This window comes from Phocoena phocoena, chromosome 11 (genome assembly GCF_963924675.1).
Source record: "Phocoena phocoena chromosome 11, mPhoPho1.1, whole genome shotgun sequence".
Lineage (NCBI taxonomy): Eukaryota > Metazoa > Chordata > Mammalia > Artiodactyla > Phocoenidae > Phocoena > Phocoena phocoena.
Window position 1 is genome coordinate 64,489,144 of NC_089229.1, and position 17,600 is coordinate 64,506,743.

The following is a 17,600-nucleotide window of genomic DNA, read 5'->3' on the forward strand; positions in this document are numbered from 1 at the left end:
TCTGCATATAAGTGGGCCCATGCAGTTCAAACCCGAGTTGTTCCAAGATCAGCTGTACCTAGGGTTTGGTGCTATAGTGGTTTCAGGCATCCACTGGGGATGTGCCCCCAGCAGATAAGGGGGGACTACTGTATCTACTTCTGCTTGAACCCCAAGAGGAGAAAAAGGCAGTGAGGGATGGGGGAAGGTAAGAGAACAGGCAGGTCAGCCACTACACTTAACCTCTGCACCACTGCTCCTTGGCCCCAAAGTAAGCGCCCTCCTTCCTTGTATCCCTGTACCTGACCCTTGGCCAGGCCCTCGAAGCCGTCGTGTACAACCAGCACTCGGTTGCCCTGGATGAGACCGATTCTCACGGTGGAGCGGACGGCGGCATTCATGCCTGCGGCCGGGGCCCCCACGTTCATCACGGCCACTGTGTAAGAGCCACTCTGGAGAAGGAAGCAGAGGGGGAAAGAGGGGACAGCAGTGGGGTGGGGGGACAGGTCAGTGAGGGGAGCTACACTCTGAGTCCCTTATGGTCCTGACAGCACACCCCTCCCCCAGGGAACGCCAGCACAGCCTGTCCCCTCCCCCATACGAGGGAAGAAAAAGTCTTCATCACAGATCAATAAATAAAGCTGTGCTCCCTGATCCCAGGTATCACTGCAAAATGAATAGGAGACCCTCCAGAGCAGTGTTTCCCAAAGTGGGATCCTTGGACCACCTGCTGTATCAGATCCACCCAGCGAGCTTGTTAAATCTGCATATTCCTGACCCTACCCCCGATCTGAATCCCCTCTGGGGGGTGGGCAATATGCATGTTTAATAAGCAACCCAGATAATTCTGGTATATGGTAAATATTAAGAACCACTACACCAATGGAAGAGGTGGCTCAAATACATTTAGATGTGATTATTCCAGATTTGCCCAGAGAAAATAATACATGAGCCTTCTTTCCCATTCCTTGCATGCTATCTTGTCAGCCTTAAACTGGATGTGGGTCTTGGCTCAGAGACCTTCAGGGCACTCTAAGAACATGGGCTTACATCTGGGGTGACTGAGAGAAAATTATCTTAGTGGGGTCTAGGACTCAGCACTGAAGATTACAGGCGGGCAAAGAAGTAGGTTGTGTGGATTGAGGGTAGCACTACATAATGGGAGAATAAGGGAAGAGAGCAACTTGCCAGTACCTTAGATACTGGGGGCCTGACATGAGCCAGAAGCTTGTATACCTCCCAGTTGTTCATGAAGCTCCTAAAAAAGTACAGAGAGAGAGAGAGAGAGAGAGAGAGAGAGAGAGAGAGAGGGAGGGAGGGAGGGAGGGAGGGAGAGAGGGGTGGTGTCTCCAGGCCATTCCCCAAGGCCAGCAGCCAAGGGGATCTGGTCTGAAGTTTTGCTCCCAGCGTGAAGTTCCACAGGGCAAACCTCTAAGGACATAACTGGGGCCGAGCAGGGATTGGGCGGGGCTGCAAAGAGGCCACTAACTCACCAAACACTCCCTGAGCACTCTTCCCCCCTCGCCTAGAGAAACTTATGATCTAGCTGGGTCCACATATAGAAATGACAGACTATGAAAGGCTAAGGCCAGGGAGAGAATCCTTGGGCTGAACTGAGCCACCTGGTCATCTCACAACTAATTCTCAGAAGAAACTGTTGCAGAGACAATAAGAAGAGGAGAAAGCAGAAGCTCCTATTTTGGGTCTGGAGCTACGTCGATTTTTGGCTTCATTCTGGCATCTGATTTCTGTAGCTAGTGAGCTCCTGGTCATTTCCTCACCGGCCTCTCAGCTTCAAGGCTTCATCAAATCTCTTCTCAACCATGGCCTTGGTCACGTCTTTGGTCTGAGGGACAAGCATGGCAACAGTCAGACTCTAGCAGCGCTGGATTCCCATCCCACACTGAGACCCTGCTCATCTCTGGGCTTGTGATTGGATCCTGCCCATCCTGTACCCCACCTTTTCTATGCCCCCCAAACTTTCACAGAAGAAGTATCTTTGTTTTTCCTTAATTTTCTGAGTAATGAGCAGCAAAAGAAAAGGGCTGATTCTATGCTCTATTTATTCGAAGATGGGCAGAGTGGAGGAGTACACACATAAGATAGCATCCTCCTCCATTCCACACCCAGGGCCCCAGCCTCAGAGTAGCCTCTAAACTAATGACTAAATAAAACGATCCTGCAGATAACCAGTTAGGAGGAAAGGCTGATCCCTGCCATGTGCTTCCCAACTACTGCTTTCTGCTCTGCGAGCCACGGCTTCAGCTTGGGGCTTTTAGAGATACGGTTCCAGGCAAGGCTGGAGCTTGTCTGGGCTGTAGGTCATTAGGACTCCCAAGTCTCAGAGAGAAGCAGCCAGGAGACGGAGAGCCAGCCCTGAGAATCAACCGGACACCTGAGCTTCCAGCCGCAGAATCTGCCATGTGGTATCAGAGGAGCGATTCCTCCGTAACTAGAGCCACCACTTCCTGAGCACTCAGCATCTTCCAGACCATTTACATGTCTTCTCTCCAGTCCTTATGCTCACCCTCGAGGTGAGTGTTTCTTAGTAACCTCATATTGGTTCAGAGAAACATGTTCAAGGGAGAAATCAGAGAGAGGGATAAGCTACCCAGCCAGACCTTAATAGTATTCCCCTGCTTTTAATAAGTTTGGAGAGAGACTGCATGGGTCTCATTACTAGGTAGGATGCAGAGTTTCGCATCTTCTTTAGCAACATCTGGAGGATGGGAAAACTGAGGCTTAGTTAGACAGGTGACAGCTCCTGCACAAAGCCCATCGTTTGCCTTCCCCACACGCCTCTTCCTGTGCTGTGCCACCTCTCCACCTGCCCCCGCCCTGGTAGCCTCCGCAGCTACTCTCTTTCCCCATTAGCTCTAGCTCAGAGACGGGTTTGGGGCTGGCAGGAAGGCAGGTTGGGGTCAGTACTCACCACCTGGACACACTCCATGAGGGGCAGGCGCACAGCCTGGTTACCAGAGAGGCTCACCACACAGGCTGGGGTGTCCGGGGTCCCCTCCAAGAGTGCCATCACTGCTTCCACACCCATCCTGCTGCCCTGCAGGGAGCAGAGACAGTCTGGTTCAAGCCTCTCCATCTAGTCTTGGCCTAGAGAACCTGGGCATTCAAGGCCCTTTCCAAATCACGAGTTGAGTTCCGCATTTAAGGACTGTGGCCAAGAACTCACTGGGCTTTACCTCCTGACCCAGATTTTGTCTAAAGCTTGATGACTCTTCATCCTTTTGCCACCTGAACCCCAAGGATTCTACCTGGTTCCAGAGAAACATATCCACTATAGTAATCAAGGGGATTACTGGGGCTGAATAATACTCCCTTCCTGATGAAAGTAGGATAAGAGGGTACAAACTGAGTATCTGAGGTTAGATCTTAATACTTTCACTCATGCTCAAAGCTCTAAGATATCAGACCTTAGGGGAGCATATCATTTCCCGACATTTTCTGCAACAAAAGAGAACTCTTGAGCACATGGGAATGGGTCAAGGGCCACTGCAGTCGAGTCTGGTGGCAGGGTGGCATGAGCAACGGTTGAAGCCCCTGTGCTGGTGAGGCACTGTCCTGCTGGGAAAGGACAGCAGGTTGAGGGTTCCAGAGCCCCACGACTTACCAGGATTCTGTCAAAGGCCGACGGTGTCCCACCCCGCTGCACATGCCCCAAGACGGTGACCCGGGTATCATATCCCAGACGCTTGACCACCAGCTGAAGGGATCAAGGGAGGGGCAGAGAGAGATACAGAGTCAAGGACCTAGACTTAAAGTCAAGGTCCCTAAACAAGCAGGGACCTAGATAAACCAAGGATGACTTAGCCTCTTATCTTGTAATGATTCCTGGGTGGGAGGAAACCAGGGGGCAGGAAAGCTGGGGAGAGACGTGCAGGACTCGGGGGAGACTCAGAAACCACCCGGCAGTGGGGCCAGGATGAGTAAGGCGTCAAGGCCTCTGTGGCTCCATTCATACTAACATTTTTGATGTCTTCTGAGCTGATTGGTTTCCCGTTCCTGTCAATTGCACCCTCAGCCACAATGATGATGTTGAGACGAGAACCACGGTTCCTTGTCTGGTCAAGAACAAAGGAAAGCATGGTCAGTGTTACGAAACTGCTGGACAGGAAGGGGGTCAGCAGCAGAGCAGGGCGAGGGCTTTCAAAGGGCGAAATAAGGCGCCGGTACCTCGCTGAGCCGGCGACACAGGTGCTCCTCCCAGTCATCATCTGGCGGACACTCAGGAATAAACACCCAGTCGGCCCCACAGGACAGAGAGGTGACAAGGGCCAGGTATCTGAGACAAGAGCCAGAAGCGTTGCGCCAGGAGCTACGCTCCACCAACAGCCTCTCCCGTTCCTGACGAGGCCTAGTCCCATAGCCACTGAAAGGTCTGAGGAGCCCCGTTTCATTCTTGGGGCGAGGGGAAGAGCCCCACTGGTCCCGCTAACCAGCGGGATTCTGTCCCTGAAGAGCCCCTCTATCCACACTCACCTGCCACAGCGGCTCCGCATCTCAGAGCGCTGTCTGCTCTTTCACACGTGCATGTGTGGGATGTAAGGGAGGCTGGGTGGAGACGGGGACAGGCAGCCACCCCAAGAGGAGTGTGTACACCTCCAATCTGCCACCACTGGGAGGCCTCCCTGGACTCCCCGGGGAAGAGGGAAGGGCTATTGCCTGGTCCATGGCATAAACGAGCCAAGGTGGGGGATCTTACCCACAGTGCCGGCCCATCACTTCTAACACAAACGTCCTCTGGTGGCTGTAAGAGACAGACATAGGGCTTGCACAGTCCAAGCGGCCCTACGGCCAGGACCAAGCCCCCACCCACACTGAGGCCAAGGAACCTCTCGGCGAGATGCATTTACGCCGTGGGCTTTCTAGCAGGTCTCCTGAGACACTTGGAAGATGCAGGGTAAACACTTTAGCCACAGGGTGTCCCTGGCCTGAGAAAACACCACAGAAAAAGGTGACAGCACTGAGGCTCTGTGCCTGGGAAGGAGGGGGCCTGGGAAGGGAAGGAGCGAAGGGAAAAGAATCGGAGGGAGGACTCCACTAACCTTGAACCCTCCAGGACCAACCTGCAGGAGACTGTCACCCGCCCCGCCCTCCCATTCTCCTGCGCTGCTTCCCGAGTCCTGCCCTTCTGAGCAGCGGCGTAATGGCCACTACTATCTCTGTGACACGGTTGGAAAGGTTTGGGGCTCCCTGGATTTGTCTCAGTCTGGAGACAGATCATTTTTAATCATTTAGGAGACCGCACAGGTATTGAAGGCCTCAGAGCGACACATTTGGACAGTGGGTAGATAGTGGCCAGAGGCAAGTCTTACGGCATCTATAGAGTGCTCTAGGGATAATTTTTAGTTAAAAACAATGTCTGGTCCCAGAAAACTGGTCGCTGTAGTCACCATAGCTCAAGCACTTTCACCTTCTCTAGTCCCCAGCTGGTTGGTCTGTCCCAGCGCCACCCTCCCACGCCTCCTCCCACTGGGCCCTCACCTCTGAGCGGTAGTGGTGATGGCATCTACAATCTCCATGATCCGGTGCAGGGCAGAGTCAGTGCCAATGGTCATGTCAGTGCCGCAAAAGTCGTTGTCGATTGAGCCAACCAGACCCACAATGTTCAGGTACCTGGACTTTGCAGCCTCCTCCACTGTGATCTTACCTGACAAGGGGAAGCAAAGCAGGAGGCACTGGGTGAGGTCCCTGGCATGCTAGGGAGCAGGTGACTGGAGAGGAAAGGGGCTGCAGCCAATGGCAGCTGTTGACAATGGCAGATAAAAGAGGGCAAAGACGGCCCTCTGTGTCTGGGCAACAATTTTCTTCCATGGGAGGGAAAGGCGGGTGTGTGTGCCCATACGCAGAAACCACACTCACGAGAGCAATGTCTCACCTGATTTCTGGAGGTCGCTCAACAAGTCACTCCACTCAGAGCGGAAGGTGTCGGCCCCGGTGAGGCTGCCGTCACCCCCAATGACGCACAGGTTGGTGATCCCGCGCTTCACCAGGTTGTGGGCAGCTCGGAGCCGGCCCTCTCGTTCCCGAAAGTCCTTGCACCGGGCGCTTCCAATCACCGTGCCTCCCTTTGGGGAAGAGGTGGGAGTCAGCTCCCCAGGTGACGCGGCCAAATTCGGGCTCAACATGCTAAGACTGCCCTATCCCGACAGTGTGATGGGCTGGCATCACCACGTGGCTCCCTGGGAAGTCCCCTGACATCCTGAACAGTCACTGGCCCCTTCTTGTGTGTGTGTGTGGTTTTAAAGTTTTATTCTTCATGAAAAGGATGAATGAAGTTCACATGAGTTTCAAATTCCGGAGTCATGAATACTGATGTTTAACTCTGTTGTCTGAGGGTACATGATTGTACAAGCTTAGCCATTGATAGAAGACATGCGAGTCTTGATTGCCTCAGACACGTTTCTACTTCATCTGCCTAACTCCTCTGACTGCATTCACGATTGTTCACTTTATCTTAATTTTCAGCTTGGTTTGCGTGGGCCTACCCAGAGCTTTCCCTGTTTTTAACCTCCCTGTAGTTCACTGAGTTGGTTTTTGTTTTGTTTTGTTTTGTTTTGTTTCTGGCCCCTTCTAAAGGAAGGCGAGATGGCGCTGGCTGAAGTATCACAGGGTCATTCCCATGTTCTGCTACACTTCTTAGAAGACTGCTAAGATGGGCCCATTCCACTGAAGGCTTTGTCACTGTGACTGTCCTAAAGAGACCTAGGGATACACACGTGTCTGTAGGCTTCTGAAATAATCTCCATCTTTCTCATCTTAGACGTGTAAGAAGCAGCAGCAGTGACTTCAACAGGGACAAGGCACCGCTAATCCTCTTTCCCCTTTGCGCCTGGGGATCTGTGTGCTAGTGGGAGGAGCCACAAGACCCAGGCATTCACAGGAAAAACCCGCTCTGAATATGGAAAGCCCTAAATCCCCAGGAGCTTGTAGACACCCCAAGAGAGGAAAGTACACTTAGGGTTTTCACAAATCATATGAACTCCTGGCATCCATGACTTCGGGGGTATTGATGGGCAATCCTGGCTCGTTCTCAGACCACTTTATGAAGGCACCATTGCCTGTACAAAACCTTCACAAAGTGCTGCTCATTAAATTTCTTCCCATGGATTTTTTTTTAGGGGATTGAGGTAAAGAATGAGGATACAAATGTAATGTGCAGATTTTTCAGTAAATCAGAAGATGAGTATAGAATGACGTAGAGAAAGTAGCAAAAAGGGCTGTGGATACAATAGAAATCATCTTAGATTCTTCTTTAAACTCTAAAACGCTCTCTCAGTTCCTTCCTTCCTTAAAAGGTTTGGTATCAGGTCACCTCATCGCCATCACATGAGGACTGGCAAACTTCAGCTCTACTCTGGCTCTGGCTCCAGTACTCTGATGAGGTTATTTTCAGGGCCTGACCTTCCCTGTGACCCCAGAGCAGGACCTGTTACGTGCCAGTTCCTCAAGTCTTGCCTCTGACCTTTCTATAAAGAGCAAAGTGTCCCGTGATCACACCCCCAATCCTCCATCCCGCCCCAGGAAACCAGGGTGATGTTTTCAAATGTAAAGAGTAAAGGACAAACATAGCCCCTCTCTGGTCACAGAATCCCTTCTTATCAAACCACATGGCAGGGAATTCAGGAAACCACGAGCCCCAATCCAAGTAGGGGTGAGACAAGAACAGGACAAACACGGGACAGGAATCCTCTGCAACATACCAGCTGAAGCATCATGGAAACACTCTCCCAGGTGGCTTCCCTGATGTTATCTCCACCATCCACCAGGCCTTGATAACCCTGTGGGGTACATTACACCCATTCAGCCTCTGCTAGGCTTCCCCCAAACCCCCAGGATTAAGACCAAGTCCCTGGGAAGAGGTTCTCTGAGAATCAAGTCACCCATCCCGCCTCCCATTACTGACGCCTGGGTGCTCCTGAGAATAACACAGTCCAAGGAAGGAGACGTCAGCTTTTTCAAAACCCTCTTCTAGTTTCTCTCGCTCTCTAAACATCGGAATGCCCTTCCTAATATTTGATCTTGATTCCTCTTATTTTTGGTTCATCCCATTTCCTCCCAGGGGAACTAGATGACAGATGGTTTTGATAACCAACAATGGAGGAAGAAAAGAAGGGTATGTTGGAAGGAGGAAGGGAGATAAATGTGACTTGAAAAGATAAGAGACTATAATGTTTGAGAGAAGAAAGGCAGACAGACCTTATGGAAAGAAGAGTGGATAAAGGATGAGAGGAAAAGGAGAGGAGGGAACCAAAGAGGACTTAGAACCTCAGAAAGTAAGGCAAACTGCAGAAACCCAGTGGGACTCTAGGGCTCTGTCCCTCCTAGGGCTCTGTCTCTGGATGTATTGAATTTGCTGTGAAATACTAACGCACTTCACCTTCTCTTCTCTTGGGGGAAGTAAAGGGAGGACAGAGCCACTTCTTACTTTAAATCGAATAGGCAACACGAGGACCCAGCTTGCAGATCCCTGGGACCCACCATCATTACTGGAGCCCCGAGTGGGGAGGGGTGACTTGTGAAGACAGGGAACCAAGACTAACCAGACACAGCAACGTAACTGGGAGGTAAGGAAAGAGGGTGGGGAGGGGAAGGAGAAACCAGAGAAACCAAAGAAAGCAGAGCAGAGAACCAACCTCATGGACAAAGAAGACACGGGCACCAGTATAGATGCCAACTCGAACCACAGCCCTGACAGCAGCATTCATACCTGCAAGGAGGAAAGTGTCAGAGAGAGGTTATCCTAAGAAAAGCAGCCCTGGACTCTAGGATCTGAGACAGTCCTTTTCTAAGGCTTTTCTCTGAATCTAGAATCCTCTCATCCAATTCTTCTGGCCTCACCACTAACACTGAATTACTTCATTCAATGTTAATATAGCACAAGTTACCTCCATTCCTCTCCCCTCCCCCCCAAACCCCATCTTTCCTAAGACCTTTCCTTGCCAGGGCAATCTGGGGGATAATAATCCTGAATGCTTATTGTGGGGTTAGCTGCTGCTAGATGCTTGTCGATCGCCAACTCATTTAATCCTATCCACAGCTCTGGAGTTGCCTCCATTCTACAGATTTGGAAACTGAAGTTCAAAGAGGTCGAGGTCACAGAGCTGGGACGAGCTCAGCTTCTAATCCAAATCCTAAATGTCTCAACCAACACTGCTGACCTCCATGCTGATCCCAATGTCTGTACGAGGCTTTTCCTTGCCTTCTGCATCGAATCTAGGTATCCAGCTTGTATAGGCTTTTCAGGACAAAGACATGGCTCTCTGGGGCTCAGTGACCTGACCATTCACAAGCTGTTCTTGAGCACAATTACTGGCTGGTGGATTCTCCCAGTCTCCACACACACACAGCTTTTTTTTAGTGTCATTGAGTTGGTGTATGTTCCAGTGTACACCACATACTGAGATTCTCTGGCTCCCAAACTACCAGAAGAGGTTGTGACCAAGTGTGCAGACAGAATTTGTGGAGACTCTATGCTCTCCTTCTCCCGCACTGATCTTCTCCTGTGACCCTGTGTGTAACATGTGTATGAGGAATTTACAAATCACACTGCCAATTATTCTGTTTCCACTGGGAGAAACGATTAGGGCTGAAACAGAGAGGAGAGCCTTTCCTCCTTTTCCCATGTGAGTACTATCCTTCTCCTGGTAGCTACTCAATGACAAGAACTCTCTCCCAAGAGTATGGGGAGGAGCTGACCTGTCTCAACACACAACACACGGTTGTGAAGACCTCCACAGTAGAGACGATGCTCAGCACAGCCTCACTGGTGAGACATTCCTGGGTCTTGATCCTGGTAACCCTGTCTTACCTTGTAATGTGAGGAGGTGATGCTGTAATGGATCAGCTTCTTGCGAACCACTTTAATCACCCTCCCTCAGATACCCCTGTATACATTACACATTTTTGTTTCAATCTAAAATCTATTCATAGGGTCCTTAACCCTGCCTGGGGAAATATCGTATACCAGCGAGCACTAGAGAAGTCAGTAACTGGAAAAGTCTGCAGCAGCAGACTAAAATCCACAACAAACTATTGCATTATCCAAAGCTATCTGGGATGGAATAGAATCAAAAAGACCAGAATGTCTGTTTTGGGGGTTTGTTTGTTTGCAGGCCGACAAAGGTTGGTATTACATGGCGACAAGCTCCAAATTAAATTGGAGGTTCATTCACTTGCTGAACAAATATTTATTAAATACCTCTCGTGCTCCTGACACTATGTAGGCACTGGGTACGCATCACAGAATGATAGAGGGTCTGGGGATACAAAGATAAAGGACTCAGGAATGGTCCTCAAGACTTGGGAAGAATTATAGTGTTATTCCAAATTGGATCCATGTGGAGGGGATTTATACAAAGTGCAGCGGGGACAAGGAAAAGGAACATCTACGCTGCCAGGAGGAAGCCAGTGAAGGTGATACAGAAAACACAGCATTTGTCCTGAGGCCTAAAGGATAATTTCCTTTCAAATCTTTTTGCTAGGCGGATGAATTTGGGGAGAGTGTTATAGACAGGAAGAATAGCACAAATAAAGGTGAGGGTCAAGAAATAACCTTAGGAAATTCAGTATTATAAAGAATAAAATGTAAAATGATGGCGAGATGAAGCTACACAGATGGGCAGGCACCTGTGTGCCCAGCGAGGAAGTCTGGCTTTTATTCTGAAGGCCAGGGCTTGACTGGGGATCCATGGGTGATAGTTTCAGGGAATCCATGAACCCCATGAAACTATATGAAAAGCTTTGTGGGCACAGGCATTTCTTTTGGGAGAAGGTCCACAACTTTCATTTGATTTTTTTTTTTTTTTTGGCCGCACCGCATGGCATGCGGGATCCTAGTTCCCCGCCGGACCTGGGATCAAACCTGCAGCCCCTTCAGTAGAATTATGGAGTCTTAACCACTGGACCACCAGGAAAGTCCCTCACTTGATTCTTAAAGGGGTCTGTAACCTTAAAAAGAAGTTGCAAGCAACAGGGAATCTTTGAAGAACTTTGAGAGCGGTGGGACATGATGAGATTTAAGTATCAGAAAGATCACTCTGGCAGCAATGTGAAAGACAGAATGAAAGAGGTGACACTAGGGTTAGATGGCAGCCTAGACAAAAACGATGAGGGCCTAGACTGGGAGAGTGGCATTTAGGAAAAAACAGAGATATTGGACAAGAGACGCCTAGGAAACAGAAGCAACAGGACTTCCATCTAATCGGCCATGTGATTAGATTTCAAGGTGTTGGAGAGGAAGGAGGAGATGTCCCGTGACTGGCTTAGGCCACGGGGAAAACGGTGGTGCGGTTAACTGAGCAGAGGCGGCTTTTGGTTTGGGAAGGTAGGGGTAGGGGTGATATATTTATATTTGGATCTGTTGAGTTTGAAGTTCTTGTGGAACATCGATGTGGAGTTGGAAGAGACTGCCTCAAGAAAATACGTAAAATTAGACGGGAAAAGGGCAAGGAATGGAACCCTGAGGAAAACCAACATTGAAGGAATGGGCAGAGAAAGAGGAGTTCCATGATGAAAACTAACACTAACACTAATTAACATTAAACTAAAACTAAAACTAACATGATGAAAACTAACAGGGGTTCCATGATGAAAATTAACTAGCAAGAAAGGCAAGAGGAGAACCAGGACTTAGCAATGTCTTGGAAGCCAAAGGAGACAGTTTCAAGAAGTGGGAACATTGCCAAATGCATCTGATAATTGATCTAAGGTGAGGACGAGAAGGTTGGGCTTGCCAACAAGAGGTCATTGGTGAGCAATGATGTCAAAACTTACCTCACACAGAGTGAAGTAAGTCAGAAAGAGAAAAACAGATACTGTATGCTAACACATATATATGGAATCTTAAAAAAGAAAAAAAGAAGGTTCTGAAGAACCTAGGGGCAGGACAGGAATAAAGACGCAGACGTAGAGAATGGACTTGAGGACACAGGGAGGGGGAAGGGTAAGCTGGGACGAAGTGAAGAGAGTGGCATGGACATATATACACTACTAAACGTAAAATAGATAGCTAGTGGGAAGCAGCCGCATAGCACAGGGAGATCAGCTATGTGCTTTGTGACGACCTAGCGGGGTGGGATAGGGAGGATGGGAGGGAGACGCAAGAGGGAGGGGACATGGGGATATATGTATATGTATAGCTGATTCACTTTGTTATAAAGCAGAAACTAACACACCATTGTAAAGCAATTATACTCCAATAAAGATGTTAAAAAAAAAAAAAGAAAACTTACTTATGACATCACTAAGGCAAAGCCCCATGAAGTCTAGAAGTCTAATTGAAGGACTTAAACGAATCAAAACAAAAATCTGTAAAGGAAGGGGGCTTCTCAGAAGCTTTAGGAAAAGCCTGTGTGTATGAAAAGGTTAGAGTCAACACAAAGCCATCAGTGCTTTAGGAAAGATGAATAAACTCAACTTAAAAAGATCAGAACAGATACGAAACTATTGTTTATTTATTTTCTAGACTTTCACAAGGCCTATGGAATTCTCTTTCGGATACCTGGAGTCCCGGAGTATAAATCTGTAATCTTAAGAAGTAAGGAAAAAACCTTCTGAAACATATAGGCTGGAATGCTGTTTCCTGCTCCGTAGGTGAGCAAGAGTAGGGGAGAAAACATTTAAGGAAAACAAATCACGTAAAAGGTTTTAAGTGTAAAGCAAACAGATGGTGGACAGGAAATATCCAAATCCACTGGGCAGAAGAGAAATCCCATAAGAAGATTCTCTTTTCTCCTCCCTCTGCCTTCTCACTTCAACCGTATCAACCTCCAGAGGTCATCCTTCCTGCCTCTGAATTGGATATCTGAGTGTTTCCCTAGAAATCGAGTTTTAGGACCCCTTTTGTGCCTCTGTGCCTGTGTCTCAAACCCCTAGTTCCCTAGAAATCACAGACTGGGCTGTATAGATAGCTTACACTAGAAAGTCCCAGCAATTCTTTTTTTTTTTTTTTTTGGCAGTTCGTGGGCCTCTCACTGTTGTGGCCTCTCCTACCGCGGAGCACAGGCTCCAGACGCGCAGGCTCAGCGGCCATGGCTCACGGGCCCAGCCGCTCCGCAGCATGTGGGATCTTCCCGGACCGGGGCACGAACCCGTGTCCCCTGCATCGGCAGGCGGACCCCCAACCACTGCGCCACCAGGGAAGCCCCCCCAGGAATTCTCTGGGCTCTCCTACTTAACATCACTGGCCTCTTCTGGTCCCAGGCCAGTCTTTGGCTGCTCCATGTTGCCCTAAATAACCCTCTATGAGCAGCTGTCTGACTTATTAGAAGCAAGATGAAGGATAAGATTACAGGCACCATCCAGTGGGTACTCTGGGTACAGCCAGGAGGGGCTCTGGAGAGCATCAGACGCACATACTTTGGAGTCTCCAATTACAGCCTGTTGGGAAGAGGCTTTAGGGAGAACTAGGGGTGATGGGTCTCTATGACATGAGATAGAAGAAGAAACAATGTATGACTTGGTCACTACCTTTTTGCTGAAAAGTTTCTTTCTAGCCTAACTGAACATTAAATAACAAATAAAGGACATGAGGAGCAAATATTTGTTAGATGTGAATTATACTTTCTGATGGATATGCAATTAAAACTTGTAAATCCTACAACAGCAATCCAGAGAGGGAATGGAGTCCTGTTCCTGTGAACCTTTAAAAATAGGATAAACATGCATTTGGAATGGACTGCCTGTCTGGAGACAGAGGGGTAGAGTAGATGACTGAGGTCCTCTCCAGCAGAATATGCCGATTTCATAAGGCCAAATGTAGCACGGTTTTAAGAGGACTGGACCACTTCTGGGCTGGAAAGGGAGTTAGGATTTGGTATCTAATCAGCCCAGTTTCTGAGTTCAGGATGTCTGATTCCTGGCCACTCTTCTACTTTAAGAGGTTACTAGCCTTGCTAAGTTCAGGGAATGACAGAGCTGAGGCCCCTCTTGATCTTATAGAGCCCAAACTCACTTTCCCATGTGTCCCACAGCCTCTAGGGAAAAACCTTTCTGTGCCCTTTCCCTGTGAGAACTAGGGCCCCTCAAACCCATCTCCAGGAAGGTCACTTCTGCATTTGAGCTGCTCTCTCAGTTGGGACCTCTCAGCTCTACTTTGAGTTTTCTGTTTTGCTTCCTTCCTCCCTAGAATTCCATCCTCTACCACTCTCAGTCCCTACTGACATGCACCTGTGATGTTATGGGGATTCACAGTGGGGTGTTTCCCTGGGTACACTGTGCCTGTCACAGAATCCCATAGGCGTCAGTCCAGTTGGGCCCTCCAGAAATGAGCTTATCAATAGCCCCTGCCTCCACAGAAGACGATCCTTCCCTTAAAGTGGGTGATGGGCATCTCTAGAATAAGAGGGTCTCTCTGCTCAGGATCAGAAGCTGAGAGGGCTCTGCTGCTCTTGGACCCATGTTAAATCTTAGACCTTTTTTTTTTTTTTTTTTTTTAACCTCTTTCCCTTTCCAGGAAGCTCTACTTTTTCATAAATGCAGAACTCTGTGTGCTTCATCTGGAATTTTTAGCAGGCTCTCACTTCCCCTAATCTGACAATACAATTCCACAGGCCATCCTACCAAGGTTTTAGGATCAACACTCAGAGTTCCTGTTGAAGAACTCATTATTGGCATGGGATTCTTTCCAGGAGAGGAGAGAGAAGCAACAGAAGCCAGGTCAGCAGTCTCTACAGCCTCCAGGAGGGCTCTGCATTCCTAATCTGGCTCCTATTCCTAAACTCAGGCCTCTGTGCCCTCCTTCCTGTTTCCTCATTAGAGCGTTCTCCTGTTCATAATATATCACAGTTATAAACATTAGTTTAAAATATACTTAAAGTCTAGCTTAACCAATATACTAATAAGAAGGATCAGAAGAGCAAAGATGGTGTGTGACTTTTCCACTGATGTAGCCTTAGTGCCTACCATCCTGTTTGGCACACAGCAGATGCTCAACAATTCACTTTTTATTTAATTAGTAATGCATTTATTGCATCATGTACTATTCTAAGCGCTTTACTTAAATGACGAGTTCGGTTTCTTGAAATCTATCTTTTTCATGAACTTTTCCCTGGTTAATCCAACCAACGCCTATCATTTCATTACATAAGTGGATTCTACTTGGTTAAGACACACTTGATTATTTTTATTTATGTGCCTTACATAAGAATTCTAGTAATGTATGATATCTTTCCTCATTAAAGTTCCCGAAGGAAATCAACTTCCCCACAACACACAGGACAGGGCACTAAACAAAGTGGGTGCTTGACACAAAGTCTAGGAAAGCCTAGGGAGAGTGGAGCAGAGGGAAGGGGAGGCTAGCTGACATCCCCTTCTTTCTCTCTTTTCCTCATCACAGTCTCCATGTCCTAGTATCCCTTTCAAAGAAATTCTGCCTCTCTTCAACACATCACAAATTACGATATACAAGAACGTACATCAAAGAGGGAAAACAGTAAAAATAAATAAATAAATAATAAATTGAGAAAAAAACACCACATCCCCTATCTGCCACTTCATCTTTCCATATACCTGATATTTCTGACTCCTAGGTTTCTTGGACTCAACCCAGAGACGGGTTCTCTCTGGCTTTGCTTTCTGCCCCACCCCCTTGGATATGTACTGATTAACTGCTGCTGTTCCCGTCTGTTCAAGGGTTAAAGGAATGGAAGGGGAAGAAAGGCCAGAGAATGACAGAATGACGCAGAAGTGTGCCTAGTAGAAGGAACTGTGCTGTAAGAGTGAGGCACCTAACCCTGGACAGTGCAGGAGCTCTGCAGACATCAGAACTGGTACCTGAAGATTCACTAGGGCCCACCAAATACCAATGCCAAATCTCCTCCCTTCCCCATCATTTCCAACGTACTTGAAGTGAATCCACCTACTGCCCCCTCAACAATTTTATCTCTTTAGTCTATTTCTTTCCAATGTTGCTTGAGAAAACACCAGTTTTCTAGGTACCAAAGGACCAAATGGTCCCAAATCTTCAGAGAAACTTGGAAAGATGATTTATGGAGACTTAAGTAAATAAAAGTAGAGCAAATGAAATCCAAAAGCACTGTGGACTTAGATCTAACGGAGTTTTAGGGAAGCCCAATATTCCAGCGTGAATCTACAGCAGGAGGATCTTCAGGAGGATAGTTCTGTTCTACAGGCTAGGGAAGTGAGGAAATTCAAGGCAGCCTCCAAGCCACGGCTTTCGTCTCCCCCCAAGCTGGGCCCTCCTCCTTACCTTGGGCATCGCCACCGGAGGTTAACACGGCGATGGCTTTGCCAACCCCCAGGGTTTTGGCTTCATGGTGCTCTTCATGGGTCATGATCCACTCTAGAATTCAAGAGAATGGCCAGTTAAGACACAGCGGGATCAAGGTGCTATGAGCTCAGGGAGTGATGGCTCTGTTAGACTGGCTACAGCCACCTCAGTCAGGCTCTCCCACTGCACCGAGTCTGAGCTTGGCAGCCTGGGATCTTTGGACTTCCTCCAGAAGACAGCCACACCTCACAGAGTGACAAGCTGAAATGTCACAGAAATCAAGCCCAAGACTGCAAAAATCCACGCTAATGCCTCCCACCCCAATTGGAGCCTACCTGGAGAATGCGCTAAGGTCAAGGAGAAGGGTGGGTGACTGAACAGAAGTGAGAAAGGAAAAAGTTAAGTTAGCCTCAAAGATTCCTCCCTTTTAATGAAGGGAAGGGCTGTTGCAGCGGATAGGAATCAGATGAGGCTTGGGGCACTGAAAACTAGCGAAGTGGAAGCAGAAAAGCAAGGGCAGGGTGGGTTATGGTGAAGATTAGGGTCGGGTGTGATGGAATTGGGCTAAGCTAGAACAGGAGTTTGAGGTTATAGAGGCACATTGGAGCTCGGGCAAAATAACGGTTCAGGCTCAGGAGTGGTTAGGGACTTTCTCTGGCTTTTCCCATCCCTCTCAGGGTCTCTGCCTCCTAAGCATCTCTTGATCCTTTATCTTCAGGCCTTGTTCCTCACACTAAATACTATCAAATGGGAAGAGTAACACAAAATCACTGCCACATATACACAGATATGTACACGTGACATGTGAACACCTTCCTATTTTTGTCTTTAGGGCTTCTCTCTCTCAAAGGAAAACAAAAGAACTACTTTCGTATCCATAAAAATGCCAATGGAACCATCACTCTCCCAGTTATCCGGGCTAAAATCTGTTATTTTTTAAATTTATCTCCTCTTTACTCTCAGAATCAAAACGGTTACCAAACCCTATTATTCTTCCTTCTTATTATCTTCCCTTATCCTTCTCTTCCTTTCTGTCCTCATTGCCTCTTTCCACCTGAATTCCTTACTACAATAGCTGGTCTCCCTCTGCTTGTGCTTCCCTTCTCCACTCTATTTGAGACACAAAATAAACCTCCATGGGAAGGTCATAGGCCCCTGAGGCCTCGGTGGAGGGAGGATTCATTCACACGAACAGGAGCTGATGACCTTTAAATACAGCTCATGTTTCTGCTGTGAACCCAGGGCAATCAGGGTAGCTGCTGATAAAGACATGGGTCACATCCACATACAGATCCACACACATGCCAATAAAATACATGCAATGAGACACTCATGAAGAAAAACATACAGAAACACACATAGTGCTGTTAACAAA

The 17,600-nt window shown here is 48.1% G+C and overlaps 1 protein-coding gene across 6 annotated transcripts in view; it reads right to left on the reverse strand.

The window, feature by feature from the left end:
• PFKM (phosphofructokinase, muscle) overlaps positions 1–17,600 on the reverse strand; it is a 50,358-nt gene that overhangs the window by 5,984 nt on the left and 26,774 nt on the right. For 2 of the 6 annotated variants that reach the window (XM_065886634.1, XM_065886635.1), the window contains 13 exons: positions 16,205–16,297; positions 8,631–8,704; positions 7,698–7,775; positions 5,873–6,062; positions 5,479–5,644; positions 4,697–4,741; positions 4,168–4,276; positions 3,960–4,055; positions 3,605–3,697; positions 2,912–3,037; positions 1,761–1,825; positions 1,174–1,237; positions 282–431 (listed from right to left, as the gene is read on the reverse strand). In XM_065886634.1, coding sequence (XP_065742706.1) covers positions 282–431; positions 1,174–1,237; positions 1,761–1,825; positions 2,912–3,037; positions 3,605–3,697; positions 3,960–4,055; positions 4,168–4,276; positions 4,697–4,741; positions 5,479–5,644; positions 5,873–6,062; positions 7,698–7,775; positions 8,631–8,704; positions 16,205–16,297 — 1,349 coding nt within the window. Of the gene's footprint in view, positions 1–281; positions 432–1,160; positions 1,238–1,760; positions 1,826–2,911; positions 3,038–3,604; positions 3,698–3,959; positions 4,056–4,167; positions 4,277–4,696; positions 4,742–5,478; positions 5,645–5,872; positions 6,063–7,697; positions 7,776–8,630; positions 8,705–16,204; positions 16,298–17,600 lie in introns of those variants that run through there. The other 4 variants (XM_065886633.1, XM_065886636.1, XM_065886637.1 and 1 more) reach the window with 4 other exon arrangements.